Source organism: the organism of the source record quoted next (genome assembly GCF_019968985.1).
Source record: "MAG: Porospora cf. gigantea B chromosome Unknown PgB_NODE_247_length_26161_cov_133.42, whole genome shotgun sequence".
NCBI classification, from domain to species: domain Eukaryota; phylum Apicomplexa; class Conoidasida; order Eugregarinorida; family Porosporidae; genus Porospora; species Porospora cf. gigantea B.
The window spans coordinates 1-26,161 of NW_027178839.1; the positions used below are offsets into that span (position 1 = coordinate 1).

General features: G+C 55.0%; 16 protein-coding genes across 31 annotated transcripts; 10 read left to right on the forward strand and 6 right to left on the reverse strand.

The window, feature by feature from the left end:
* Window positions 1-456: 456 nt before the first annotated feature.
* Window positions 457-2,818, reverse strand: KVP17_000585 (uncharacterized protein; the record flags this gene model as incomplete). 3 transcript variants are annotated; one of them, XM_068515232.1, is made up of 3 exons in its annotated part: window positions 457-1,564; window positions 1,787-2,762; window positions 2,791-2,818. In XM_068515232.1, the coding sequence occupies 3 exons, from the start codon at window positions 2,816-2,818 to the stop codon at window positions 457-459; spliced, it is 2,112 nt and encodes a 703-aa protein (XP_068376418.1). The 3 variants fall into 3 exon arrangements, with proteins under 3 accessions (XP_068376418.1, XP_068376416.1, XP_068376417.1); XM_068515230.1 differs by lacking the exons at window positions 1,787-2,762; window positions 2,791-2,818 and having other exon boundaries at window positions 457-1,284; XM_068515231.1 differs by lacking the exons at window positions 457-1,564; window positions 2,791-2,818 and having other exon boundaries at window positions 1,672-2,715.
* A 17-nt stretch (window positions 2,819-2,835) lies between these two features.
* Window positions 2,836-3,087, forward strand: KVP17_000598 (uncharacterized protein; the record flags this gene model as incomplete). Its single annotated transcript, XM_068515257.1, has 1 exon — window positions 2,836-3,087. The coding sequence occupies one exon, from the start codon at window positions 2,836-2,838 to the stop codon at window positions 3,085-3,087; it is 252 nt and encodes an 83-aa protein (XP_068376443.1).
* Window positions 3,088-3,237: 150 nt separating this feature from the next.
* On the forward strand, window positions 3,238-4,089 carry KVP17_000589 (uncharacterized protein; the record flags this gene model as incomplete). The annotated part of the gene is made up of 1 exon (XM_068515239.1): window positions 3,238-4,089. One exon carries the CDS (start codon window positions 3,238-3,240, stop codon window positions 4,087-4,089), a length of 852 nt encoding a protein of 283 aa, XP_068376425.1.
* A 27-nt stretch (window positions 4,090-4,116) lies between these two features.
* KVP17_000594 (uncharacterized protein) lies at window positions 4,117-6,699 on the forward strand (the record flags this gene model as incomplete). Of its 3 annotated transcripts, XM_068515251.1 has the most annotated exons (3): window positions 4,117-5,350; window positions 5,392-5,531; window positions 5,560-6,699. In XM_068515251.1, 3 exons carry the CDS (start codon window positions 4,117-4,119, stop codon window positions 6,697-6,699), a joined length of 2,514 nt encoding a protein of 837 aa, XP_068376437.1. The 3 variants fall into 3 exon arrangements, with proteins under 3 accessions (XP_068376437.1, XP_068376436.1, XP_068376435.1); XM_068515250.1 differs by lacking the exon at window positions 5,560-6,699 and having other exon boundaries at window positions 4,117-5,403; XM_068515249.1 differs by lacking the exons at window positions 4,117-5,350; window positions 5,392-5,531 and having other exon boundaries at window positions 6,076-6,699.
* A 134-nt stretch (window positions 6,700-6,833) lies between these two features.
* Window positions 6,834-7,998, forward strand: KVP17_000586 (uncharacterized protein; the record flags this gene model as incomplete). 2 transcript variants are annotated; one of them, XM_068515234.1, is made up of 3 exons in its annotated part: window positions 6,834-7,104; window positions 7,132-7,232; window positions 7,261-7,998. In XM_068515234.1, the coding sequence occupies 3 exons, from the start codon at window positions 6,834-6,836 to the stop codon at window positions 7,996-7,998; spliced, it is 1,110 nt and encodes a 369-aa protein (XP_068376420.1). The 2 variants fall into 2 exon arrangements, with proteins under 2 accessions (XP_068376420.1, XP_068376419.1); XM_068515233.1 differs by having other exon boundaries at window positions 6,834-7,232; window positions 7,282-7,998.
* Window positions 7,999-8,065: 67 nt separating this feature from the next.
* KVP17_000590 (uncharacterized protein) lies at window positions 8,066-8,608 on the reverse strand (the record flags this gene model as incomplete). Its single annotated transcript, XM_068515240.1, has 1 exon — window positions 8,066-8,608. The coding sequence occupies one exon, from the start codon at window positions 8,606-8,608 to the stop codon at window positions 8,066-8,068; it is 543 nt and encodes a 180-aa protein (XP_068376426.1).
* Window positions 8,609-8,655: 47 nt separating this feature from the next.
* On the reverse strand, window positions 8,656-10,125 carry KVP17_000595 (uncharacterized protein; the record flags this gene model as incomplete). The annotated part of the gene is made up of 1 exon (XM_068515252.1): window positions 8,656-10,125. The coding sequence occupies one exon, from the start codon at window positions 10,123-10,125 to the stop codon at window positions 8,656-8,658; it is 1,470 nt and encodes a 489-aa protein (XP_068376438.1).
* Window positions 10,126-10,225: 100 nt separating this feature from the next.
* KVP17_000600 (uncharacterized protein) lies at window positions 10,226-11,024 on the reverse strand (the record flags this gene model as incomplete). 2 transcript variants are annotated; one of them, XM_068515259.1, is made up of 2 exons in its annotated part: window positions 10,226-10,897; window positions 10,938-11,024. In XM_068515259.1, 2 exons carry the CDS (start codon window positions 11,022-11,024, stop codon window positions 10,226-10,228), a joined length of 759 nt encoding a protein of 252 aa, XP_068376445.1. The 2 variants fall into 2 exon arrangements, with proteins under 2 accessions (XP_068376445.1, XP_068376446.1); XM_068515260.1 differs by lacking the exon at window positions 10,938-11,024 and having other exon boundaries at window positions 10,226-10,909.
* A 466-nt stretch (window positions 11,025-11,490) lies between these two features.
* KVP17_000588 (uncharacterized protein) lies at window positions 11,491-12,060 on the forward strand (the record flags this gene model as incomplete). Of its 2 annotated transcripts, XM_068515238.1 has the most annotated exons (2): window positions 11,491-11,522; window positions 11,550-12,060. In XM_068515238.1, the coding sequence occupies 2 exons, from the start codon at window positions 11,491-11,493 to the stop codon at window positions 12,058-12,060; spliced, it is 543 nt and encodes a 180-aa protein (XP_068376424.1). The 2 variants fall into 2 exon arrangements, with proteins under 2 accessions (XP_068376424.1, XP_068376423.1); XM_068515237.1 differs by lacking the exon at window positions 11,491-11,522 and having other exon boundaries at window positions 11,872-12,060.
* A 35-nt stretch (window positions 12,061-12,095) lies between these two features.
* KVP17_000593 (uncharacterized protein) lies at window positions 12,096-14,511 on the forward strand (the record flags this gene model as incomplete). 3 transcript variants are annotated; one of them, XM_068515247.1, is made up of 2 exons in its annotated part: window positions 12,096-12,870; window positions 13,973-14,511. In XM_068515247.1, 2 exons carry the CDS (start codon window positions 12,096-12,098, stop codon window positions 14,509-14,511), a joined length of 1,314 nt encoding a protein of 437 aa, XP_068376433.1.
* A 28-nt stretch (window positions 14,512-14,539) lies between these two features.
* KVP17_000591 (uncharacterized protein) lies at window positions 14,540-16,643 on the reverse strand (the record flags this gene model as incomplete). 2 transcript variants are annotated; one of them, XM_068515242.1, is made up of 5 exons in its annotated part: window positions 14,540-14,780; window positions 14,821-14,911; window positions 14,940-15,328; window positions 15,456-15,531; window positions 15,560-16,643. In XM_068515242.1, the coding sequence occupies 5 exons, from the start codon at window positions 16,641-16,643 to the stop codon at window positions 14,540-14,542; spliced, it is 1,881 nt and encodes a 626-aa protein (XP_068376428.1). The 2 variants fall into 2 exon arrangements, with proteins under 2 accessions (XP_068376428.1, XP_068376427.1); XM_068515241.1 differs by lacking the exons at window positions 14,540-14,780; window positions 14,821-14,911; window positions 14,940-15,328 and having other exon boundaries at window positions 15,384-16,643.
* Window positions 16,644-16,689: 46 nt separating this feature from the next.
* Window positions 16,690-17,895, reverse strand: KVP17_000599 (uncharacterized protein; the record flags this gene model as incomplete). Its single annotated transcript, XM_068515258.1, has 1 exon — window positions 16,690-17,895. The coding sequence occupies one exon, from the start codon at window positions 17,893-17,895 to the stop codon at window positions 16,690-16,692; it is 1,206 nt and encodes a 401-aa protein (XP_068376444.1).
* An 80-nt stretch (window positions 17,896-17,975) lies between these two features.
* Window positions 17,976-18,757, forward strand: KVP17_000592 (uncharacterized protein; the record flags this gene model as incomplete). Of its 3 annotated transcripts, XM_068515245.1 has the most annotated exons (2): window positions 17,976-18,307; window positions 18,337-18,757. In XM_068515245.1, the coding sequence occupies 2 exons, from the start codon at window positions 17,976-17,978 to the stop codon at window positions 18,755-18,757; spliced, it is 753 nt and encodes a 250-aa protein (XP_068376431.1). The 3 variants fall into 3 exon arrangements, with proteins under 3 accessions (XP_068376431.1, XP_068376429.1, XP_068376430.1); XM_068515243.1 differs by lacking the exon at window positions 18,337-18,757 and having other exon boundaries at window positions 17,976-18,308; XM_068515244.1 differs by lacking the exon at window positions 17,976-18,307 and having other exon boundaries at window positions 18,377-18,757.
* Window positions 18,758-19,900: 1,143 nt separating this feature from the next.
* On the forward strand, window positions 19,901-21,520 carry KVP17_000597 (uncharacterized protein; the record flags this gene model as incomplete). Its single annotated transcript, XM_068515256.1, has 1 exon — window positions 19,901-21,520. One exon carries the CDS (start codon window positions 19,901-19,903, stop codon window positions 21,518-21,520), a length of 1,620 nt encoding a protein of 539 aa, XP_068376442.1.
* Window positions 21,521-21,540: 20 nt separating this feature from the next.
* KVP17_000596 (uncharacterized protein) lies at window positions 21,541-23,627 on the forward strand (the record flags this gene model as incomplete). Of its 3 annotated transcripts, XM_068515253.1 has the most annotated exons (4): window positions 21,541-22,045; window positions 22,074-22,442; window positions 22,470-22,739; window positions 22,768-23,627. In XM_068515253.1, 4 exons carry the CDS (start codon window positions 21,541-21,543, stop codon window positions 23,625-23,627), a joined length of 2,004 nt encoding a protein of 667 aa, XP_068376439.1. The 3 variants fall into 3 exon arrangements, with proteins under 3 accessions (XP_068376439.1, XP_068376440.1, XP_068376441.1); XM_068515254.1 differs by lacking the exons at window positions 22,470-22,739; window positions 22,768-23,627 and having other exon boundaries at window positions 22,074-22,456; XM_068515255.1 differs by lacking the exons at window positions 21,541-22,045; window positions 22,074-22,442; window positions 22,470-22,739 and having other exon boundaries at window positions 22,878-23,627.
* Window positions 23,628-23,793: 166 nt separating this feature from the next.
* Window positions 23,794-26,161, forward strand: KVP17_000587 (uncharacterized protein; the record flags this gene model as incomplete). 2 transcript variants are annotated; one of them, XM_068515235.1, is made up of 1 exon in its annotated part: window positions 23,794-26,161. In XM_068515235.1, a coding segment is annotated over one exon (2,368 nt), but the record flags the coding sequence as incomplete, so codon positions are not given. The 2 variants fall into 2 exon arrangements, with proteins under 2 accessions (XP_068376421.1, XP_068376422.1); XM_068515236.1 differs by having other exon boundaries at window positions 23,794-26,147.

Below are 26,161 nucleotides of genomic sequence, written 5' to 3' on the forward strand. Positions count from 1 at the left end.
TGGTGGTAGACTTGCCGGAGTCGACGTGGCCGATGACGACAAGGTTGATATGAGTCTTCTGCTTGCCCATGTTGTGATGACTGACTGCGATAGGACCTCTGAGGATGATGTCAATTTCTCCTACCACGTCGAAAGTTGCATGATTTGTGGGGAGCTTTGACAGGTCACTGGTGACAAACGGGTCAAGGGTCGTCAAACAGTCGGGAGCATCGACGACGATGTAGTGACACCAGGAGTGTTGTCGATGTAAACTGCTGTTTCGAGCGTTCTGTGTACGAATATCTCTGAAATGCAACACTCACACATCGTAATGTGGACGAGACGTGGAATTCTCCACAGTTCCGTCTCCTCAGAGTGGTACCACTCGCTTGTCACTTGAATGACCAGGTCAGAAGACTCCTTTGTAGTTCTCTTGTCGACACTGCCTACCTTGTCGGTTGATATTCAATTGTGGGGTCAACGAAGGTTAAAATTTAGCTTGGTCTTCAGACACTCCAACCAGGGGTCGTGCTCGGTCAGGTCTCTGGGTTGTATAACTGGCAGAGGCCAAGGGGATCTGGCCACCAGCACGCTGTGTCCCTCTGGTATCTGCCGCGAAACCTGTCCGTCGACAGAATAATACACATCACCTTCTTTGGCTCGAGAGATGTTCAGTACAGAAGTCTCGGGTAAAATCAATGGCCGGACTGATATGGAATGAGGGTTGATGGGTGTGAGGAGTATCCCTGGAACTTTCGGGTGCACCACAGAGCCTCCGGCACTCATGGAGTATGCCGTAGACCCAGTGGCAGTCGCCAGCATAACTCCGTCACCAACAAGGGTTGTGAAGAGAGTCCTATTGACATGGATATCCAACGTGGTAGTGCTTCCCACGGCGCCTCGTGCTACGACGAATTCGTTTACAGCGGCCTCGTAACTATCTGAGACCGCATTCCCCTCGGCATCGAGCAAAATCATCTGAAGGCGTGATCGGAGCTCGACAGTGAAGGTATCCCCAGCGACTATCCTCTCGAGACAGGAAGAGCTCGTCAGTGCGGAATACTTCGTTAAATAGCCCAAGGAGCCGCCGCCAGCAACAGACATCACTGGAGGAACACAATGCTGAAAGAAACGGCACGCCCACAAAAACGTCCCATCACCTCCTATAGAAAGCAGCAAGTCAACCTCCCGCTCCCTCAACGCGACGTCCTCGCTCAAGGGTCGAAGGTCTGCCAACCCGGCGTCTGTGAGCTCTGCTACGCAGTCCGCCTCCACCATAACAGAGAGCCCCCGGCTTTGCAGCATGCGTATCGTCGGTACGCACACGTCCATAGCGGCTGCGCAGCGGATTTTCTTGACCACTAACACTGTGGCTGGTTTTTGCTTGAATGAGAACGTGACGGAGTCCAGCCGTGATACAGCCGGACTGACATGAAACCCTGAGGTTGCAAGCGAACTCAAGTCGGCGAGAACGCTGTTCCTACGGTGGGGTGTCAGACGGCAAAACACAGTTGAGTTCAGCACGGAAGAGTCCGTATGTTTCTGGAGACCCAGTTGCTCGAACGTGAGGTCATCCCACTCGGAACTGGGTCGCGCCGCTCATCTACACTCACAAGTGATCGTCCGTCTGAGCCTTGACTGCGTCTGGTAGATCCTGTTCAGTTAGCTTGGCGTTCATAATCTTGGAAATTATTAGTCCAGAATGAACGCTTGCGACGAGGGCTCCATTTTTGGTCGCTTCCGCCTCCTCTCCCATTTATTCTCCTCCTTCCTGTCCTTCTTTGGGCCCAGCTTGAACCGCGCCCACTGCTTGGACACGCTCTGACAGAAGTCCACATGTATGCGGCGATCGTCGACAAGCACGTTCTGCATGCTGAAGTACGCTTCCTGACACGACTCCTTCTCCTCGAATTCCACAAATGCATACTGCAGCGAATCGCCCGTTTTCCAATCGCGAATGATATCGCATGATCGGATAGCTCCGAAACGCGAGAAGATGAGCTCCAAGTCCTCTGCTGAAGTGTCCGGGTTCAGCTTACACACAAACAGCACGTTTTCCGGGGGAGCAATGTCGGCGTCCGGCAGATCTCCGAGTATCTCTAGGGTAACCGCTCGGGACTTGGCTTCCTTTTCTGCAATGCTCTCCAACACATCCAGCTCATCCTGCAGGGTCTCAATGTGTTGGTGCACTCGCTCTTCCATCGGCACTGGGGCGATCTCCGGCATGAGCCACACCAGACCGACAGGGTCCGGAAACGGGTCGTCGAGCACTGCGACTCGCAATATGCGCACTGGCTTCAAAGGTATACGAGTCTCGTCATCTGCGAAGACGCGGTTCAGCTCCTCCACCACTTCCAGGCCCTCCGCCACTTGGCCGAACACAGTGTGCTGGCCGTTCAGGTAGGGGATGCTCTTGCGCAGCGTCACGTAGAAGGCTGCGTGGTTTCGATTGGCGCGACTGTTAGCCGTGGCTAGCAGTCCCATCTGGTTGTGTTGCCTCTCACAGATCTCATCTGGTATGCCGTCCTTGTAAGTTGCTGCACGCGAGTCGACTCTCTTATTGTGAGCGTCGCCGTATTCGTGCAAGAGCTTGAACACGTTCTTGTCCTGCGTGTGATCCACGACGTCTTGGTCTGTATTCGTTACGATACCCCACTCGGCAATGAAATCCCGCTCTAGCTTATGCACTATGGTGTTGTGGTAGCGTTTTATCTTGAGCAGCTTCAAAAAGTTCATCGTTATCAGAGGTGCCTCATCCACAAATAGCTCCACCAGAACGTTGCCTGAATAAACAGCTGATCAGCTCCCCACCGCCTGTAGTCTGAATGAACACAGCCATGGAAGAAATATCGAAAAATGGGTAGCTCGTCTCAGTGGATTGCAACTATTGGGGCGTCTCTTATCTGCTTCGTGGCTGGATTTTACTACGCGCAAGCGACGTCCAGTCGGAAGACGCGGTGGAACACAGAGATCCGGCCTGACGCCGCTAAGGTCTCAGACACGCTCAGCATCCAGGACGCGGTGAACAGCGGCAGGATGTCTCCCGAAGGATACGTTTCCATCTGCCGGTGTTGGAAGTCGGCTAACTGGCCGTATTGTGATGGGTGAGCGCCAAGTGAAGTGAGCACACAGCCGGCACCGCGGCCACAACGAGGACCACTGCGACAACCTCGGAGGGATCCGTGTTCAAGTGCGGGAAATTCCAGAGAAGCCGGCTGCGGAATGAAACTGTTACTGTGCCTCCTTGCCACGTATGTGATGTGTGTGCAGTTTATGGACAAGCTGTTGGGTGGAGGTGGTGCGCAATCTCTGTTGGGTACGGTCGGCGGCGTGCTGGGAGGCGCCGGCGTGCTGGGAGGCGGCGGCGCACCGCCAAACAACGCAAATGCTGCAAAGGCCAGAGAAGCCGAGGCTAACGCAGCGCTGCAGGCTCAACAAACAGCAGCCGTAGGCCACCTTCAAGAGGCACAGAACAACGTCAACCACATGGTTGAGGACACCGTAAAGTTACAGACTGAGATTGAGAACATGGACTCCATCACGGCTCCCAAGCTTGCGGCGCTGAAAACTAAAATCCAGAAGAAGCAACAGATCGTCTTGACGCACTTGTCCAAACTAGCGAAGCTAATCCGTGCAGTCCATGACAAGATTTTCCCCGAAGACTCTACGGGTCCCATAATAATCGTACCGAAGACTATCCGCGATCTGGAAGACATGGAGGCTGAACACAAAGAGCAGCAGTCCGTCGAGGACGCTCTGAAGAACATCCTCTCGCAATGTGTGGACGTCACCGAAGAGATGGACCGCGTGTCGGCGAAGCGCCTTGAGATGTCGTCCAGAGAAGATCACGTTGGTGCCGACTCCCTGCATAAGGCACTCCAAACTGTGAAGATGTTGCCAGATGAGAGCCGAGCGGCGTACGACATGGCGCAAGGCGACCTCCTTCAGATGCAGGCGACTGATCTCCAGCATAGCATTGAGGAGGACATGAAAGCAATGGGCACCATTCCTTCGGGTCCGGCGGCTTCGGCTGCCCCCGCCTCCCCCAACGCCGTCGGAACTGGGCTGCAAATCGGTGGCGCGTTGCTCGGAGCCTTAGGACAGAAGTGATTAAGATGGCTGCCTAAAAAGTGATTAATGTCGTACAAATCGTCATCGACGTTGAATGATTGCACCAGTCTTCCCGAAGCTCCCATGCCGGAAAAAATGCAGAAAGTTTGGCCCAGCCCAACGAGTATGGCACAGTCTGCCAGAAGCATGAGCCATGCCAGACATCGTCGCTTACCGGAGCCGACGGCTGGCGAGCAGCGCTCGCTCCGTCTCCCTCGGAGTCGAAGCGACGTGTGCAGCTCGAGCGGCCAGCATTTCGACTCCGTCCTCTCAGACCCAGTTGTGCCGGCCGCCAGCCACCGGGATATCGGGTCGTCCATAGACAGTGTGGGAGCTCTGCGGTGCAACTCGCCGCCTATGCAGCCGCGGCCGCCGACGCCGGAAACTATGGAATGGGTTTCATCTGGCGGTTTCTGGATGGACTGCAGCTACCTCATCGACTGTGCGCAGGTTGTGGAAAGCTTACCTGACCGCTTTACGTGTCAGGTGTGCGGGATGCTGGATCTCAACGTGCTTGACCCTAAATGCGGCGGACACCACCCCTTCTGTCGATCATGCCTGCATGACTGGCACCAGCGGTGTGTATCCAAAGGGGAACCTGTGTTGTGTCCCACATGCCAAAGAGAGATTTCGAGGTCGGAGTGGGCCCTGCAAACAGACGCCACTGAGCTGCGGGAGCTTCAGGTGGAATGTCCCGAGTGTGAGGCCGAAGGAGTCACCTTCCAGTGTGCATTCAAGGACCTTCCAACTCATTGGAGGTCGGGCACCTGTGCAGGAAGCCTCGTAGCCTGTCCCCTCAAGGACGCTGGGTGCCGCTACACGTGTGTGGAGTCACTGGCACATGAACACCGGGTTCTCGAGCAGGAATCGCATTTGAAGCTCCTAATGAGTGCGTTTTCTGGCGGAAAGGAAACCGCCCTGAAACTCGAGGCAGAGCTGCGGCGAGAGCGCGACGCAGCGGATTGTTTGCGTCGTCAGCTGCAAAGCTCTAACCCGCTTTCGTACTGTCTCGCCACACAGGTGCCTCTTCCTTTTCTAGTGTCCTTTGGACCTGCCAGGTATTCCTCTCTTGTTGATGTGCACTACTTCTGCACTGAAACCAGTTCCTGGGTTCCCGCGGCAAAATATGGCTTCCAACAGTCTCCATTGAATAAGCCGCACCCAAGCACGGCTGACTCTAAAGTTCTGTTCACAGTGGTTCCTTTCTCAGGGAGACTTGCCGCGTGGGTGGGGCATAGCATTCTTACGCAGAGATCGGACAGTGACTACTTTTTGTGGGCGGCCCACGCACTCGTTATGCAGATGCAATCGTAGGGGGAGTCTTGGGGCTTCCGCCAGAGGAATCCCTGACTGCCACGAAGCCGCTACGCCAGCGATTACGGTGGTTAGTCAGCTCCTGTGGTCGGCCGGTTTCAGGAGAAACTGAGGATCTGCAGGTAGAGGTAGGTGGACCGGTGGGATAGAACTCAGGCGAGCGTGGAGCTACTGCAGCTCGATTTGCTGGGCCAGCAAGTGACTACCAGCCACTACTTGATGCGGCCTCTCCGCGTGAGACGGCTGGCGCCAGCCGCCTTCGTCTTCGCCCACGCGCAGCTCACACGCAGCTACCTGCTGGTCGTAGGTGGGTACAGGCTTCTCTCGCCGCCGAGCTCGGGCTGCTGTTGGACATCATCTCCGGCGAGCCAGACGAGCTCCGGCTGCGTGCATGGGTCACTGCCTCCCTTCTACTCCGTCCCGTCGTTTGAAGTTTCTTCAATGTCGGCTTCCGTGGATTGGACAGCGAGGTCAGCTGTGGATTCTCCGGTCACCCCCTCCGCTGTGACATGGGCGTTGGAAGAATCCTCTGCATGGAGAATTTACCCGATTCCTCCGTGGGTAGGAGCTGTTGCTCAAGGTATCGTTGCAGACGCGTCTGCCTTGCTCATCACCGCACTCCCCAGGGCTGCCGAGAGCTTGGCAACTCGTCTGCTTCGATGTCCATGTGACATGTTTTCTCGTATCCGCAGAGCTCTGTCTGTACGGAAGCGCCTGTTCGTAGTGCCTTTGAAGCTGGGGTCCAAGGTCGAGGCGCCCTCCACTGGACTCGTCTCCTTCAACGTACTGGACTTTCTGAAGCAGATAGACACAGCGGACAACCAATCGTATCGGCCTGGTATGACCTGGAGATGTTTGTCAGTTCCCCAGACGCCACCCCATAACGTATGCCTGGATATCGCAAAGGAATGCTACTGCAACCCGAGCTTGCCATGGGTCTACACCGTGGACGTCATAAACGTCTTCTGCACCCGAGATGGGCACGTCAGCACTGTGGATGTCAGAGCGCTGGCTCTAATAACGGCTGCGGAGTCGGGCTCAGCGAAAACGTTTCTCACCATCATGAGAGTGGCGGGCGACGGCTTGGCCTTCATTAGTTCTCCTGCTCAAATTCACCAGGCCTTCCAGCAGTACCTGACCATTCAATCCGTCCATGTACCCTCGCTGCCGTCCCTCACCACATGGGTATCCTCCGTGGCGGATGTGCGCAAAGGGCTCCAGAATGAATCCGAGTCACTTGTGAAGCCAGGAAGTGAGCCCGTCGTAGGAGAAGACGTGTACGCGCTGTGGATCTAGGGACCAGCAATTTCGGTAGCGGGGTGCCTGCGCCCTGGCCCAGCCCATCTCAACAAAAGGTCCTTTGGCCCTTGAGGCCTCGCAATCCCTTATTCATTTTAATATCGTGCCCCATAATAAACCTGGAATTCTTGATGGATCAAGGAGGTCGCTCTCAAAAGACTATCTACTCTTCCTTTTCCAGTACTGCTGCCTACGAGGCTGGTGAGGTTCTTGGGAATGGCTCGTTTGGCGTGGTGTGCCAGGTGACGGAGAAGTCAACAGGGAGGAAGCTAGCCGTAAAGAGCGTCGTCCAGGATCCCAGATATAAGAACAGGGAGTTGGATATTATGAAGGAGCTGAACCACCCCAATATTGTCAGCCTTGAAGACTACTTCTACACCAACAGAACCCTCAAAAGCCAAGGTGAGCTGACGGATTCCTACCAACCAGAACACAAGTTCCTCAATGTCGTCATGGAGTTCATCCCAGTCACGATGTACAACGCGATGAAGCCCATCAGTAGGCAGCACAAGCTCATGCCACTGGATCTCGTGAGTGACTCGCTTCCTCGTCAGACAGGTGCGTGTATACACATACCAGATGTGCCGCGCCATTGGGTACCTCCATGCATTGGGTATCTGCCACCGCGACATCAAGCCGCAGAACCTCCTGGTTGACCCGGACTCCTACGTGCTCAAGCTGTGTGACTTTGGATCCGCAAAGCGCCTCGTGTCTAACGAGGTCAGCGTCGCGTACATCTGTAGTCGGTACTACCGAGCTCCAGAGTTGATGCTGGGCTCCACCAACTACACTACGTGCATTGACATCTGGTCAATAGGGTGCGTTTTTGGCGAGCTGATGTCCGGAAAGCCTCTGTTTGTTGGCGATACGTCCGTGGATCAGCTGGTCCGAATCATGCAAGTGCTGGGGAGTCCATCCCAAGAAGCACTAAGAGCTATGAACCCTCGCTATCATGAGATGAACATGCCACAACTGCCTCGAGTGCTACCGAAAAGCATGACTGAGTATCTGCAATCCCATATGGACGAGACCACACGCAGAACCCGAACATACACCCCCGATGCGGATGCGGTCGACCTTCTCTGCCAACTCCTCTGCTATGAGCCCGACAAGCGCGTGCAGCCCTATCAATGCCTTGCGCACCCGTTCTTCGACAAGCTGCGCGATTCTCAGTTCAAACTCCTGGGTAGCGTGGCGTCACCCCCGCTATTCAACTTTACCGATGCCGAGAAAGAGCACATGAAACCTGCGCTGTTAGCTAAAATAGTTCCAGCCTGGTACCACAGAAATCTGTAATGTCTGAAACAGGTTCTCCGTTGTGATAAGAACTGTAATGTATGAAGTTCACATCCGCTGATACAGTTCACATCCACGCCAACGAACCGAGGCGGAACCCCTGCCTTCCAGACACATGCAGAGCCTGATAGCCCTCCTCTCGCGCTTTCTGGCAGTTGTACATGTCATCATCGATAAGCAGGATCTGTTCTTTCCGAACGCCTGCCGCCTCCCCGACTCGCTCTAGGTGAAAGGTTTTGCCGTCAGGCATGCCTGGATGGTTGGGGGGATAGGCTCCGAACACCTGCTCGACTCCCCAAGTCTGCCGCCTCCGAAATGCCGTGACTCGCCGAACGAGCTCTTCTCCACCCAGCACCTCCTTTCGGGGGATTCCCCTTTTCCTGGCAGTCCAGTCGGCGCTTGTGGCGTCGCTAAATGTAACAACGTAGACTGGTAGGCCCGCACTCTCCACAAACTGCTCGAATTCGGCCGAAATGCACTCCGCAAAGCCTTCCGCTTGCTCTGTGCGGAGAACCCCGCCAGAATGGCGAGCCACCAGCGTGCGGTCGAAGTCTGACGCGATTACGGCAATCTGACGGCTGTGCGTCTCATTAAGGAGCGACTTTAGCATTTGTGGTTTTCGGCGCAACAGTTGTAAGCAACATACAACTTTCAAAGTCAAGATCGCATCCCATAGGACTGCGACTGCTGATGGACACTCTGCATGGTTTGGCCAGTTTGGCCAAGGGTTCCAGAATAGGCGAGCTTCGAGTTTAGCTGGCCGGGGACAACTTGATTGGCGGTATGGCGTTGTGTGGGCGGACTCTGTTGGTAGGAGCGCTGGGAGGACGTTGTTGTCCTACCGTAGGCGGTCTGTTCAGCCCCGTATGACTGAGTCATGGTGTGTCCAGCGCCATAGCCAGGTTGAGGGTGTCCTGTAGTAGCATAGGTAGCTGGAGGATACCCTACCTGACCAGAGCCGTAGCCGCCAACGTAGATAGCCTCGCCTTGTGCTCCTGAACCTTGAAATACCTGGTTGGAGTACTCAGTCCGCATTCCAGCAGCGTTGGTGACACGAATCCCAGGTGCGTATGCCTGACCCACAGCATATCCCTCGATGTTAGCGCTGCTAGGGACTCCCACCCAGTTGAAGGTTTCCGACAGGAAGGGGATCTGTCCACCCTCCTGAAGGTAAGGCAGGTTTTGCACCTCCTGACCGTATAGATGACCGTTGAGGTACTTCAACATTGAGTTGTACTGGGCACTCGGAACCGTAACAACGCGATGGCGCGTATTCAGCGCTCCTCCTTGAATGAGTTGCACGTTCACGAGCTTCCCGACGTGAACGTCAACGGGAACGACCTCGGGACACAACTCCACCGCGTCGACCTCAACATACTCAGACGTAGACGTAATCAATGGGTGCACAGATTGGGCAACAATGAGTGCCTGTTCAGAGTCGTTGTACCGAGAGAAAGGAACCTTGTTCTCAATGACGTACGGCTTGGGAACCTCAATAATCTCGGGAACCTCAATGATTTTTTCGACAACCTTCGTCTCCAATCGGGGAACTTCCTTGATCACATCATAGGGCCGGTCCACGACCTCAACACGAGGGACGTGCCTGATAATCTCTTGCACCTGGGGCACCTCCACCGTCTTGTTCACATATTCGATCTGTGGCACTTCTACGACCTTCTCAACGTACTGGACCTCAACCTTAGGGACTTTCTTCTCGATTTCGCGGACCTCTCGTACGGGCACGTGCTTGACAACCTCTTCATACACAGGGACGTCCACGTACGTGACCTGCGGCTGCGGCATGGTCCCGAGCATCTCCTCGCCGATGATGGTCGACGAGATTCGACGGCTGGACTGCTCGACAGCCCCGGCGGGAAGAACAGTCGAGCTCATTCGGCTCGCGTTAGTGCCGTACGTATCATACCCGGGGTTGGCGGTGGTCACGGCGTGGGTGTAGCCTTCGTAAGGGACCGACTCGTACGCATAACCCGGCTGTGCACCGAAAGTGTGGCTCATGCTGGCATGCTCAGGCTTGGAATACTCCACTGGTGCGGCGCTGTACCGCGCGTCTGGGACGCCTCCCATAGAGACATTCACCAAGTGGGCGGGAGGGGCAGAACAGCTCATTTTGATATCTACTATTAATAACACGTCACATTTGATCAGCGTGGGGCGGTTTAGTGTCAGACATGCGGTGCCGCGTGTTTACAAGATTGGAGTTATATGACTAGAAGCTCTTGGTTGTGGTCCCCAGTTTACCGTCGTTTGTCTCTGGGAACTCTGGTAACGGAACGTACACGCCGTCGGCGCCGTAGAGATCGTTGTGCACCTCAGTCACCTTGGCCTTCGTAGAGTTGCCCATAAGCACTCGCGGCGGCGCTTGGGGCTGGAAGGCGGGTAAGGGAGCCTTACTGGCGAGCTGCAGAGGAGTGGGCTTTTGGTGAGGATACTCCCACTGTTGGTAACCTTCAAATCGCCCCGGCTTCCGCCCGCTGACCTCGCCGCGGTACTCGTAAACCCCCGTTGGGTCCCCATGCTTGTGGCCGACTCCGTACGCAGGGGCGGGTAACATCCCCGCCTCGCGTCGGATCGACTGCGGCAGCTGGTTGTGCTGTAGGGTGTCGCCACACTCGAGGCACACAGTCTCGACGATCGCACGATTTTGATGCTCTCGAGGTTGGATTTGTACACGACGCTTCTTCTCAGTACAGCAGCCACATTTGTTCAGCAAATTGTTGAGGAAGGGAAATAAGTCGCGTACAGTGACTGCCAAGTCGTCCGCATCCCGACCCCGCCGAGGCCCCTGCCTCATGCCCCACTCCACCCGGGCTAGCCGCTCGGCCTCGTCCCAGTCACTGCCGCTGTCGATGCTGATTCTCCGGACCCCATGATGTTTCAGCTGCGAAATCATGAAGAGGACAGCGAATTCGTGTGCCTACCTCGTACGAATACTTCCGCGGTCTCCGGTGACAGGCACCTAGAGGACCTTGCCAGTGACCGTCAACCTGCAAAGGAATCAGACACATTATACCCTACTTGGGCACATAGACGACATTGCCTTGGGTGGTTGTGCCGCACAGGGAGACTCATCCAGTGAGAGAAACCCACAGGGCGTTGCCCGTAAAGAGTCTGGTGCGGCACTTCTCCGCAGACCATAATGCATGATAAACTACCTACGTCTCTGCAAAGGAAGCGATCCAGGACTTCATCACGTTTGGACGCTGGAAGACTGTTAGGTGCCGCTTGAGCTTCGAATCTGTCACGCCAAATCAAAGCCAGAGGAGGGCGCTGTTCGACCTGGACTCTTGTCATCGGTTCGGGATCGGGATCGCCGCCTACCTTCATTCTTCCTGGGTTTCTGGCTCTTGGACCGCTCTGGATATGGCTCGGAACCGGCGAATTACTGGCAGACTTCGTTGGCTTGGGCATTGGTCAAATTGACTAATATATGGTCATAAAGCCGCTCATTTCAGTCACGCATTTCAGTCACGTATGAGCGTGCTACCTCTGCTCATCAGTCAAGGGTGAGCCTACCCGATATATCATCGTAGAACCAAGCCTCTTGATAGATGGAAAGTGACGTCTCGTAATGGTTCCGTGTCGCGTGTGTTCGACACCGACATCAAGGCAAATACTATCGAACTGATTGGGAGTAACATTAGCACTACCAGCTTGACCCTGCCACACGATGACGGTCAATCTCTGGCGTTGCCCCACACCACCCTCGTCTTGCAGATCAAGCCGCTGAAGGACGCACCCTTCTCGTTGAATCTGGAGGTAACTGACGCAACTGACGTTCGTCGACGCATTCGGTTCGGGACACACATTCCAAAGACGCGAATCTCAAACGGAACATGCAGTGTGCCCCTGAACATGCAGAGCGACTGGAGCGACGTGGTACTCGACCTGCGCTCTGTGTGCTACGCAGCGTACGGCATTCCATACAAGGAGCTCAGAAGAGTCACTCTGCAGGCAAATTGCCGTGTACGAGTGGTAGTTGCGGCGAACGAGGGACAGGAACTTCCACCCACACTCAGACTCCCCCGGCGAACGTTGGTGTGACTCTTGCGTAGAAAACACTGTATTTCTTTTCTCAAATGCCTGTTTCACCAGAGGTCTGGTACAATAGCATACCGCCCTTTTCGAAGGTGCTATTGACGACAATCCTTTTCACTACACTTGCTGTCAGTTTCGAGGTTCTCTCGCTGAGAACGATAGGCTTCGACGCTGTCAAAGCGACTAGAGGCCTGCAAGTATGGCGAATTGTGACTGACTTCCTCTTCGTCGGAGGGTTCTCCTTCGGCTGGCTGTTTGAGATGTACATCCTGAGCGACTTCTCTGCTAAACTCGAGAACAACGAACTATTTCGACACAACCCAGGTGACTACCTGCAGTTTCTTCTGTTTCAAATGTTGTCGATATGTTTCGTCAGCACTCTTCTAGACTGGCCTCAAGGATCCCCTTTCAACGGACGAGCATTGGTTTTCTCTATCGTCTACTATTGGTCCCGAAGAGAACCCTACGGTCAAGTCATCTATTGGGGCTTTCTCATTGCGGCACACCAATTGCCCTGGGCGATGCTGGTGTTGGAATTCCTCATGGGAGGCTCATTAAAAGGCTCTCTCGTCGGCGCATTTACAGGGCACTTGTTCTATTTCCTCCGCGAGGTGTTGCCCGCTGAAAAGAACATCGATCTGCTGTCCAAGCCGCTTTGGTTTCTAGACGCTGGAGCGTTCCGGTTCCGTCTGTGGATGGCTGGGCAGTCTTCTTCCAACGTCCAGACAATGAACTCTCCGGCAAGGGACCGCCCTGCCAGGCCCCAGCAAGCGCAGTCTAGACTCTTTTCAGGCTCCGCTCGAAGATTGGATGAAAGTTAGTCCCAGGCCAGATTTGTGCCACTTGTTAGACCTCAATACCTGCTCGGAGATAAGATGGGAGTTAACAACAATCATCACACGTCACTACTATTGGTGGTAGCATCTGGAAGCAGCCTCCTCTGCCTGCCACATTTGGTGGGGGAATCGCGGGTATGGGCTGCACGATGGGCTGTCTGCTCGGTCGTCTCCTTGTGGCAACCATAATACAGCTTACAACCAAGCCCAACAGGAACAAGGCACCGATTACTGACAGCAGCACCACCACCCAATTAATCCCTCCGCCACCGTGCGACGACGTCGTGCTGACCGGTGGCGCGGTAGGGTTGGCGATGGGATCGATTACGTCGACTTGTATGCATGCCTCTGTAGTCATCCCAGGATACTGCTCATCCCAAGATACTGGATAATTACTAAGTGAACAGATTCATTTTCCCACTTTTCAAACTAAAGAAAACCAACACACGTCTTGCCTTCGGGAGCGACGCAATGAGAATTGCTTCCGAACTCACCTAGCAAAGATGCTATGATCAGTACATAAAGGAAGGACAGCGCAGACCCCAGATAGAGACCGAGGTAAACCCAGCGATGACTGTATTAACCTGCTCCAGAAAGCTTACTTTGACCCAGTCTCGTTGCGGCCCATGCAAAAGGAAAAGCACCCAAGGGGGGGAAATAATAGCGAGAGCAGAGCAAGCGCCTTGTACTTGCCAACAGCAACATGCGAAGCTGATGACGAGTCCGACGACGAGCTGACCGAAGACGACACGACATCCAAGGATGACGTCACGGTCGACCTGGACCTTACGGTACTCTCAGACACAGCGTAGGGATGAGCCATTAACTGATTTTTTACTTTTTCGCCAATTCACTCTTAAAAACGTGAATGCGGTCTGACAGAAGGCCAACAAAGCGCCAACGCCGATCTCGGAGCCCGAATCCACGACGATTGCTGCGATCTCGGAGCCCTGATCTACGGCGATTTCGGAGCCCGGATCTACGACGATCTCGGAGTCCTAATCTACGACGATCTCAAAGTCCTGATCTTCGACGATGTCGGAGCCCGGATCTACAATCTCGTAGAGGAACGGACCAGCCAGTGGAGAAGTCGTACACCGAGGTGCCTGGACTGTATGAGTGGGGCAAGTATGGCGAAATAACGCTGAAGGATTTCCACGCCAAGGCCGAGGAGTTCCAAGGCTGGTTATCTGAGAATGGCGTCGTTCGAAGCGGTTGCCTCCAGGAGGAACATGAGCTCTTCAAAGACTACATAGAAGACTACAACACGGCCACGCTGCCGCACGAAAAGTGGTACGATTTAGCCAGATGGGAAGCTAAGGGCGCCTTTTCCACGCACACTATGGTTTTTGACGACGAACGCGAACGCGAACGCGCCCTTCGTGCGGCCGCCGAGAGTCGGCGAGTTCTTCTGGTGCAGGAAGCCTACAACAAGATCGCGGGGGATGAGGACCTGGCCGCAGCCATGCGAAAGCAGCGAATGCTGAAAGAGAAGGCTGACCAGTGTTTCAGAGAGGGTCGCAATGAGGAGGCACAGCGAATCGTGGCTCGGTTGAAGCCAGACAAACCAATTCTGCACGTAAAGGAGGAGAAAGCTCCCCACAACGACTATGACTACTGACCCTCAAGCTCATCGTTCCACCGGGCGATCATGGCCCTGCGCTCCTGGCTGTCAGTGCGCTCGGGTCGATCTCGCGCGGGGCGCGATCGATCTTGGCGGCCCCTGTCTCGGTCTCTCCCGCTGTCTCGCCGACCTCGATTCCGCTGATCTCTGTGGTTGTCTCGTCGTCCTCGGTCTCGGTGATCCCGGTTGTCTCGACGATCATCTCGCCTGTCGTCTCGTCGGTCTTCTCGCCGGCGCGGGGGCTCACGCCGCGAGTAATCGGACTCCTGTACGGGGACGCGCACGTTGAGGTTTCGCTCGTAGAACTCCGGATGATCTTCCAGCATTTTCGCGACCAGCTTGCGCTTGACGGACCTTGATATATGCTTGATGTGCATGAAGTTGCAGTATCCACCGCCTACATAATACCATCACATATACCTCACGGGTACACTGTCCATCGACGAATTGTCTACACCGAGCCTCGCGAAAATCGGTAACCGGTGAATACTCCACATGTAGCAGGCGACCGTTATAGTAGCGGCCGGTCAACTTCCGCATCGCGTTTTCCGCGTCGTCCTCGTTGTAGTACTTGACGTACAGGTTTCCCAGCATGTGGTCTCCGATGTTATCCACACACACGACATCCTCCACTTCGCCGTAGAGTGCCACCTCTGCCCAGACCTCGGCGAAGAAGGCCTCGAAATGATCTTGCGACTCGTCGGCCGCCTCGTCCGTCACTTCTTGGCCCTCTGCGATGGCCAGGGCTACCGGGGGGTTGGTGTACATGTGCCGCAGAATCAGCGTCTGGCTCGAACTCGGCTTGTAGTGCGACCTGGAACATTGGTCCCCGTGTCGACAGGCGCCGATCTTCCAGTAGAAAGGACAGTTCACTCTGTCCTCCTCTGTGCCGATGATGCGTGCGAGGTGTTCAGCCATAAATCCGCAATTAGCGCTCTAACAGGTTCCGAAGCACAGTCTTGACCACGCCGAGAGCCAGGACCACGATAATCATCCAGTACAAACGCAGCGTCATATCTGTATTGGATCTTCTCGTGCTTCTCACTCTCTCTTCGGCAGTGCGTCACGAAATCAAAGACCTCTGCCAGCTGCTCAAACCGAAAGTTCAGCACAGTTATCCTTTTGTCCACGCCGAGGCCTTTGTAAGTGCGTCTCCACTGCGGCTGGTGTGTATCCTCACTCCAGAAGCGGCTGGGGACGTCAACGATGTCCTCGCTGATATTCACGTCGAGGCGACGCAAATGCAATTCGCCTATGAGCTTGCGAGTCTCTGTATCTTCGATTGCATCGTAATGCATCACACTGGGGCTCAGCACGCGTCTCAAGTACCGGAAAAACCTGGCAGTGCGCGACATGGGCGTGTGTGCTCCTTGCTCTGGGAAGTGGCGAACTATTCCTTCAATGCGAGGTCGCCTGGCATCTGCAAAAGTCTTGCCTCCATCTAAAATAGTTAGAGTAGATATCTGCCTAATGAAGCTGTCGACGGCCTCTTCATGCACAGCGAGTTTGGTGCTCTGGGCGAGCGCGTATGCTACTGAAAGCTGCTCCTCCGCTGTTTGCGACCTAAAAAAGATACAGTCGTCCTCGAATCTTGGGCGACCTCCTTCTGGATCGAACACAGACGATGGCAGTTCTTGGACAAAACAGTGCAGCCACTTCTCAGACACGGACCAATCGGGACGCAGGAAGCCCTCCCCATACTTGTACAGAAACAGCACCACGTTGGAGGTGATTGTCTTGACCAGTTCTGTGGTTCGGACACCATGCGCACTGAACTGGGCAGGCTCCGTCGGAAATCCAAACAGAACCAGAACGCCGTTGCAAAACACAAAACACGTTAGATCCAAAGACGGACCGTCTAGCAGATTCATGTCGTCGCCACCCACGGACCTGGAACGCCAGATGCGCCGCTCATCGTACCTCATTGAACTGGAGGCTCTCGGTTGAAAGATTACGCACCGTGGCGACTCATCTACAAATCTCACGGAAGTCTGATGAGTTTCAAGGAGATCCTGGTACAGGGTTCGAAGGTGGTAGCCCTCGCAGTGACAGACAGCCACGGCTTGCTTAAAGTACCGTTGGGGGTCCTCGACTTTGAGGTACTTCGGTAAAGGTTCTGAGAATGGCATCCGAAAATTGCCAATACAAAGTTTGCACTCTATTGTTCTCAAGCCATTACAGGTCAAAGTCCACACACGGAACGGGCAGCACCCCCAACAGATGCATCATGTCCTGTTGATTTACATGGACTCTAGTCGCCTTCTTCACTTTGGGTTTTCCTCTGAACGATGCCCCCACAGCTGCTGCCTGCAGCATGGGGATGTCGTTGGAACCGTCCCCCACAGTGACTGTTAGAGCCCACGGAACGCCCGAGGCCCTCAAAACCTCCAGATACACCTGCAGTTTGTGTTGGCTCGTTATTATTTGTTGCGAGTGTCGCCCTGTGAGCTGACCCTCCTCGGTCTCAGCCACGTTGGCAACGGCAAACTGCAGATCCAGCTTCTTGGCCACGTCTTTCGCGAAGTTCTGGAAACCTCCCGACACAAGGCCGACGATGGCGCCACGTCGTTGCAATTCGGTGACGGCGTCCTTGACGCCCCGGTTCAAGGGCATCGGCAGACGAGCCAGTTCTCGCGTCGAAAGCCCTTTCAACAGACCTAGACGCTCTCTGAAGGCCGACGCAAAGTCGAGCTCACCTCTCATGGCCTGTACTGTCAGAGCTTTCACCTGGTCCTCGACGCCTGCCAAGGCTGCCATCATGTCGATGCCTTCCGCATCGACAAGAGTGGAGTCCATGTCGAAGACGGCAACCCTAACTCCCCCTATGCGTAACCTCGCCAGTGCCGCGATTTCTGACCACGCCCCGAATGAGGTATCTGCTGCGTCCAGCTCTACCGCTTTGGTCCTATACTCCGATAACGATAAACGTGTCTCGGCTTCTGCGGCCGTTATAAGGCTGACGCTCTCTTCGTCACATTGCACTCCGTCGAACGACATCTGCAGAGCTTCTGCTTCGCGATCACAGCAGCCAAGCACACGTGCAATCTTGTAGACCAACCGATCAGCAGTTCCGTCTACGAAAAGTATATCTTGTCCAGTCTTTACCGTCGAAGACACGGTTAAAGTCGATCCAGGCAACTTAAAAATCACTGGCTTCAGACTGTTTGGAAGGTACGCATGCGTGGCCGGATGGGTGGGTATTAAAGCCAGGTGTATCAGTACTCTCATCAGGAACGGGTCGGAGGCGACTGAGCGGGCGTCCACCGGGTAGAAGCCTCGTGAAAACTGCTGCCGCGCCGTACACACCACAACCGTCGCATTCGGAGAGGCGACGGTGGCAACCTTTCCGTCGGCGAAGGCGCGACATACTTGGTCGTCCATACAGAAGTCAATTAATGGAATTCGTTCAGAGCAACCTGTTCTGTGGTAAACATCTCAAGTGATCACCACTAATTCCTTAAATGACGTACCAGTATGACGTCCGCTTATCCAAACGTTTATCGTGGCTGCTACGGCATGGTGCCGAGTCTCGAGGTCTCAAATTACGACCCGACGGCTTCCTCGAACTGGAAAAGGTTCTCAAGCTCAAGGAATTCGCCGGTTACTCAAATGAGGACGTCGACCACGTGGTAGAATGGAACAACAAGAAGCGCTTCGGGGTTGTCAGAGAGCGAGGGAGAATAACCTTAATTCGTGCAGTGCAGGGCCACTCTGTACCCGTGGACGAGGAGCAGCTGCTCACCAAGATTTACCAGGCTGACGCCGTACCTATGTGCATACACGGAACCTACTAGTAGGCGTTGGGGGCAAGGGTCAACACAGCACCGTCCTGGAAAGCGTCATTCGGCATGGCATCAACCGAATGATGCGCACGCACATTCACTTCTCACCTGGATTCCCTGGTGAAGGCGTTGTGATATCCGGTTTACGGAGAACCGCGGAGGTGGCTGTGCTGGTCGACATCAAGGCCGCCATGGCTGGGGGGTTGGAGTTTTACAGGTCGGAGAACAACGTCATTCTCACCAGTGGCCTCAATGGAATTGTGCCTCCAGAATTCATCAGCGAGGTGGTCGATGTCGCGAGCAAGAAGCGTCTGCCGATTACTTGGACAGGCGACCACTGGGAACTCCCACCAGATTTTCAAGTTAAGGGCCGAGACCTCTCATCTCTGTTGGAGGTACTGGTCTCGTCGTCCTCAGTCGATGGCTTAACCTTTGCGAAAATAGAGGATGATTGCTTTTGAATGCGTGTTTAATTGTTCTACGTTAATGTGCAACTAACGCCTCTACAGTTTGTAAGTAAGCGCCATGAAGCGTGTTTAATTCTTCTTCATTTCCGCTTTAATGGGCAGCAAAAACTCTACTGTGGAGCTTCTGGAGGATCGAGCTGTCGTGCACGACGCTCGACGCTCGCTGTTAGAGCTCAGGCCCTACGAGAAAGAGATAGGACGCTGGAGTGCGGTGGAGTGCACTACCCTGGGGCGCGGCGTGGGCAGCCTGGTCCTCACCAGCCTGAGAGTTATCTGGGAGGCCTGCTGCAAGAGGAGGGGCAATTCCAGCATAGGCCTGCGCCTCGTACAATGCGTGCAGTACAACACAGTCGACTCTGATAGGTATGGGCGGACCCGTGCCTGTTGTCTCTCTCTCAAGCCAGGAGCCACGCAATACACCCTGGCTTTCTCCGTGGCGGACTCTGCAGGCCTCGCGCTGTTTCACGTGCTAAATGAGCACGTTCGCCGTTTTAAAGCCACCGCTCCACTGAGAGACGTTATGTGTAGGGACCCGCATGTGGCACATAAATTTCGACTGGCTCTGCAGAGCGGAGAGAAGTTGCTCCATGTGGTTCCACGCGTGGATTGGCTGCCCCTGTCAGGCCCTCCGCGACCAGGCCGTGTTTGCCTGACGCAGTTCCGCCTGGTATGGCTGGGGCCAGCCCCACGAAGCAGCGTGTCGGTGCCTTTGTTCCAAATTGCATGGGTCGGCGTGCGTGTCATCGGCCACGCACGGGCGGTGGTAGTGAACACCAAGGACTCCGCAGGACGGTTCAGGCTGGCTCTTCGCTCCTTCATGGTGCGCACCGACCACCTGGCCCGGCTCATCCGCCGCACGATGCCAGAGCCTGCAGCCTCCGTGCCGCTTGTAAAGCTGGACGGCGTCGTCCGTCACCACAAAGGGCGGTTCGTTGTTGTGAACGAAGTAGTGAAACCCGCTGCTGAAGAGCAACACATCTCAGCATCAGAACATCGGTGTGTTATTTGTTTGGGAGCCCAGGCGTCGGTGGTCTTAGAGCCATGTGGGCACACATGCTTGTGTGCTGCGTGTGTTGGCGTCTCCGCGTGTCCCCTCTGTCGTGCCAATGTTCAATGTGAGTCAAATTCAACATTCTAATGTACGCTTGGGACGTGCTTATCGTGTTGCTGGGCTTCAATCTAGTCGCTCTGTTTGTCAACGCGAAGTTTGTGTTCGCGATATGCGATCCAGACGACTCCAAATACGTCCAAGGACTGCTAGCCAAGGTAGTCTCAGTAATCGGCTTGCAGTTCGTAGTTAACGCTGTTATAGTTTTTCCTGCGGACTGCTACGCTAACCACGCAGGCAACACTATCCTCGCGGAACTCTACTGGTTCCTCTCCCATATGTCACTTCTGTGCTACCTCGTATTTCTAGCTCCGTATGCTCTGCTGTTCGTGGACGCCGAGTCTGGCAATTCCAAGGCTCAGTCAGGATGGAGGCGCTCCGCCTGGTTTAAGGCCTTGTTCTGGACCGTCGTCGTGTGCGTGCTCGTCCTGGTCGCCGCGGGGCTGCTTGTTCTGGTTCTCGGTAGGTACTACGTGCCGGACCCTGCCGATCCCAGCCGCCTGATCGTGACACAGCTGGATTTCAAAGAGTACTGCATCACCATCGTCATGTGGATCGGAGTATTTGTCGTGGTGGTGTACTGCCCAGTCGGATTCGTGGTTCTACCACTACACTGCATTCTCAAATACGTCGACAGACCCGTCTCGATTGCGGCACAAGATTACGTGAACCAGAAGAAGGCCCTGGCTCAGAAGGCAGGCGCGCTCCGCGCCCTCGGCGAAGGGTTACGAGACCGAACGAAGCGTGTTAATGGCCTGAAGGGAGTCCGAGGCTGGTGGATGCAATCTCGAAATCGGGCGCTCATTGAGAGGTACCGGGCCTCCACCTGTCTTTTGCGTTCTCGATCGGAGCTACTGGAAGAATGCTTCTTCTACAAGCCTGTTTCCCAAATCAAAGCCGTATGCTGGCTATGTCTGGGGATGGCCTCCATAGTCATGAGCTCACTTTGGACATTGCATATCGTGGAAGTAGGCATTCTCCCGGGGCTTCTAAAGAAGCCGCCGAGAATCTACTTGTGGGACCGAATGCTCATATTCGGGTCTCAGTCGAATATCTTCATCATCGAGTTTCTCATTTACCTGTTCTTCTACTCGTTTGTCTTCATCGCTACCACTGCAGGCTTCCATAAGGTTGGGATGCGAACGCCGTACGGGATTCACATGTCAACACTGCGCAAAGAAGGCACCCACGTCAACCAGATCCTAATATTCACCATGACCCTCTGCTTCACAGGAACGGGTCTCAACATGTTCATCTGGATCCTGTGTCCCGAGTGGGCGTCAGAGTCTGTGCTGCACAAGTTGTTCGCGAACTATAAGACCAATGGGTTCTACGAAGTCGTGTTCAGCAACTACGCTCCTGCCCTCTGGGTGACGGCTGGAATAGAACTTGCAAGCATCATATACTTTTCAATCCGACCTCGGGACCGGTTCATGTTCCCTTTGGAAACGCCAGAGGACGTCAAGCGAACCGAAGACATGGCGGCATCCTGGAAGACGAACAACGCTCCTCTCACCCAACAAGCACAAGGTCCGCGCACTGGGCTGCGCGACCTCGGACAGAAGATTCAGGACAAGGAGGCCGATGTGGTGAACCGTGCGAAGGGAGCCGTGCCTATGGGTATGAGAGCGGGGATGAAGATGGCGTAATTCTCTCGGTTTTTGTTTTTATGCGCGTAAATATAACGACGGCGTGTGTGTGTGCGGCAGCCCAATGCTCCACGTCGGAAAAGCTCGATGTGGTGCTCCTTCTAGACTCCGATTTGTTCGAAGCAGCTCCATCAATGGCCGAGGAGCTGCGGCGTCTTGACTCGGTCATCAACGCTCCCGACGCACGCTATGCTATGGTGTCCTTCGGTTCCAAGGACATCTTCGCCAGCTCCGACCACCACTGGGTTTATAAGAGGGAGTCCTTTTTTTCAGATGACCTCCTGTCTGTCACTCAGAGGTTGCTTAATATCGGTAGACCTCACGACTATAACAACAGTCCCCTTTCAGCTGTTGCGGACGCCCTTGCGTGCTGTGTTCATGACCCATGGTTGGGTTATCGCGAAGGCTCCCGAAAGGTCTTCGTATTGCTCAACAAGGGCTTCACTCTCAGCTCGGAAGACTTTACGGGGTGGCTACTTCCCGAGTTCTCCTGCTCTGCCCTCAGTTTTTCACAGCCCATAGAGCGTGAGCCACTCTCCCGCTCGATATTCAGGTCTCACCTGGCTGCGCGAGCTGCGTGACCTTGACGATGGCTTCTTTTGGAGCGTCTACGACCTAGCGGAGGACAACGAGGCCCAGTGGTTTGATGAGTACCTTCGCTACTTGCCGTATTGGTTTTACGCCAAAGAGGCTGACGATGTCCCTCGTCAGTTGGAGCAGATAGTTTCGGAGGCCATGTGTGCCGCCGACCTGACTCCATGGGTGCCGTTCGACTTACCAACACTCCCGCCGAATCCCCCCCCATCCACCACAGCTTCCGGTGGCACCTCGGATACGTTGAACACTGTTATTAGCGACGCAAAAACTGCTGGCGGGGTGGCAGTGGTCATTGCATCTGGAGCGGCTGCTCTTTATTCTGTCAGTGAGCCGATCTGAAGCCCTCATTCAGCCCCATCCGGTGCGTTCGCAGCCGGAGGCTTCGCCGCTGGAGGCGCGGGACCTGGAGCCGGAATCGTCACGACCACCACTCCGAATTTATTGCAGACTCTGGGCCATGTCGCCGGGCAAGGTACGTCGACGGTTCAGTCTGGCGTCAGTCCCATGGGCAACGCTGGCCTCAACGCCCTGTCGAACCCAGTCTGTCCGCCTGACATGCCGGTATCCCAGCCACCCCAGTCGGCCGCTCCATTGGCTTTGGACGGTCAGAGCTCAAAGCTGCGTGAGCATATTGTGACGATGAGACGCAGGCTTTCCTAGACCATTCGAGCGGTGTTTCGCTCAGCACGGGGCGGATCCGTACACCTGGCGAGGCTGGCTGAAATTCGGTGTCGATCACGCCAAAGACCGACTGATTGAGATGATCGTTGAGGCTTTTTTTAAGAAAACTAAAGAGATGGAGGAAGAATTTTTGACCATCAAGGAGGAGCTGATGCTCGGACGTACATTCGAAGATGTTAGAGTCGTTTTGCTGCGCAGAGGGCTGTTGGACAACCGAAACGGCGTGGAAGACCCAGATGGGGAGAGCTTTCACATCATCGCCGCCAAGGAGCTCTTGCGCTCTTGGACTGCCAAGATGCATCCTACCGCCAACCCCGAGACTCCTGCTAGCTCCGAGATATCGGACGGCCCGCCAGCTAATTCACCTCTACAGCGCTTGATGACGGAGCGAAAGAGCCAGTTAGGATTGTCGGACAACTCCTCACTCGCAGGGAACGCACCTCTACAGCGCTTGAATACGAAGCGAAAGAGCCACTTCGACTCCTCCTCACCTGAGAAGACGCTGCAGAGTGATGCTGATGCTGCAGGGAACGCACCTCTACAGCGCTTGAATACGAAGCGAAAGAGCCACTTCGACTCCTCCTCACCTGAGAAGACGCTGCAGGGTGATGCTGATGCTGCAGCGAACGCACCTCTACAGCGCTTGAATACGAAGCGAAAGAGCCACTTCGACTCCTCACCTGAGAAGACGCTGCAGGGTGATGCTGCTGCTACAACGAACGCACCTCTACAGCGCTTGAACACAAAGCGAAAGAGCCACTTCGATGCGTCGGACCGCCTGGAGGACTCCTCACCTGAACAGCGACGCCGAAACCGAACTAATCTTTGAACCAGCCACATGCAGGGCACTCCTGAACGACTCCGCTGAAACCCAATGAGTTTCTATCGCGTCAGCTGCGCAGCGCAGCTTTTTGCAACTGTTCCTTGACAGTTTTGTTTTCGCCATGAACTGAGCTCTTAGCCAGCAAAACATACCATATTTCGGAATAGCTACGATGCAAACCTTTGATGAGATCGTAGAGGTACGTGGGCACCAGCCAACCCCCGTTACGCTGGCGGTGCGGGACCTATCCTACTTCGTAAGGGCTAAACACGAAGAAAACGGCGTCGTCATGCGTCGCAAGGCCATACTGGAAAACGTCAGTCTCCTGGCCAACCCTGGCGAGATGGTGGCTATCATGAGTCCAGCTGGGGCCGGCAAGACCACGCTGCTCAACGTCCTCTCGAAGCGGCTCACAAGTCGACACATCGTAGGCCGTGTGACTTACAACGGCCAGAACTTGAGTGCCGAGGCGGTGCGAGTGCTGACTAACTATGTCATGTCCTCCGATCAACTCTATCCGTACCTCACTGTGGAGGAGACCTTGTCCTTCGCCGCCGAGTTGAGACTGCCAAAAGCACACGGCTCCGAACGAAGGGAGGTGGTGGAGGGTCTGATGCGCGACCTAGAACTCGAGGAATGCCGGTCAACCATCATTGGGGACCAGTGGCAGAAGGGATGCAGCACAGGTCAGATCCGTCGAGTATCAATCGCAGTCGAGCTACTGGGAAACCCAAGCCTGCTGTTTCTCGACGAGCCCACCACGGGCCTCGATTCCAGTCTGGCCTATGATATGATTAGAATCCTCAGGCGTCTCACACAACAGGGCCGCACAATCCTGTGTGCTCTCCACCAACCTAGCTCTCAAGTCATGAACCTGTTCGACCAGCTCATTCTGGCTTCGAGAGGCCGCGTGGTTTTCCAGGGCCCGCCATCCACGTCAGTGGCATATTTCGCCCGCATAGGGTACCCCTGTCCCGAGGGATACAACCCCGCAGACTTCTTCATGGAGTTGGTATCCTCCGCCAACCAGGACGTCGAACCGCTCGACATGGCACGAGAACTCAATAAGAAGGGCAAGGCTCAGTTGTCGGTCTTCAGCCTTTCTAAGGAGGAAGTTGAGGTGGCCTGTAATGTGTTCTGGTCGTCACCCGAGGGCGAGCGACTCTTGGAGCAGATTGACCTTCAAATGACATCGGAGACCGACGGAGAGCTTAACGTGAAGCCGCGCCATCACGGCCTTTGGCGAAATGTATCCGCCTTATACCGTCGCACCCTGAAGAACAATCTTCGCAGTCCATTGGCAGTAATGGGAATCTTAGTGTGTCAGCTCATACAAGGCGTTTTCTTCGGCAGCTTGTTCTTCCAACTGGACAGGGACGTCAGGGGTATAGACCTGTCCTCCAGCATCATTCACAAGGACTACGCCCAGGTTTTCACGTACGGAATCGATTTCAAAGGGGTCCGACCTTGGAACCGAATCACTTCTGATGGAGTAGGGCCCCATCATGGACGGCCTGTGTCCCAGGTGCTAGATGTGCTCAACCCAACGAAGATTGCTACGGTAGCCAGCTGCCTTCGGTCCGAGGCCGGGTTGCATTTAGGGGAGGACCACTGGGTCAAGGAGCCTGTGTACCCTGTGGCGGAGCTACCACAGCGACTGAAGCTCACTCTTGCTGACATCGCCAGCACTGGTCGCCACGTCATCTATCAGCGGGCCAAGACGTCGCCTGCCGTGTTCGCGGCACGTTTCCACCAGCTCGAACGAGACCTCTCCACGTTTGTGGAGGCCGTCACGTTCATCCAGGCGCATCATCGGCCAGCCATTCAAGGCTCCATAGACTGTATGGATCATACTTGGCGCTACTGTAGCAACCAGGCAGGCAGGTATGCCAACACCGTCCTATGCAACCAGCCTCATTGGGAGCAGGAGCCGATGATGATACGGACCAGAGAGGTGGGGGAGGCCCTTCACATGCTGTTCCGGTGCGCGCTGACGGAGACCAACCAGTTCACCACGCCAGTGATGCAGTGCTTGGAGCTGCTACCGCTTCCTACCCTGTGCGACATGAGCAAAGCCATACCCTCTGGGATGTGGAAGCTCACTAACGCGATGTACGGCCCCTTGTCGTCGTGGACCCCAGGTATCTGCTCCGCTCCTCGCACGACCACCACTACCTCCACTGCACGCCAGTGGGTTCCCCGAGACCGCCCTGAGGCGAAGGAATCCTTTTTTACGCGCACTTTCCACGACACCACCTCGTCCATGATGTGCATCCTCAACATAACGGCTGCGCTCTTTATGGGGGTCGCCAATATCGCCTTCGGAACCTACGATGTGCTGTTGACTTTTCCTAAAGAGAGGGTAATCTTTAATCGTGAAACGGCCAACGGGTTGTACCACCCATGGACGTTCTACCTCGCTAAGAACGTAGGCGATTTGCCCTTCCAGCTTGTGCCCAACCTTGCCATGGCTGCGCTCTTCTACTGGATGGTGGGGCTCGCCCCTTCAGCATCCCAGTTTGCCATGTGGCTCCTGATTG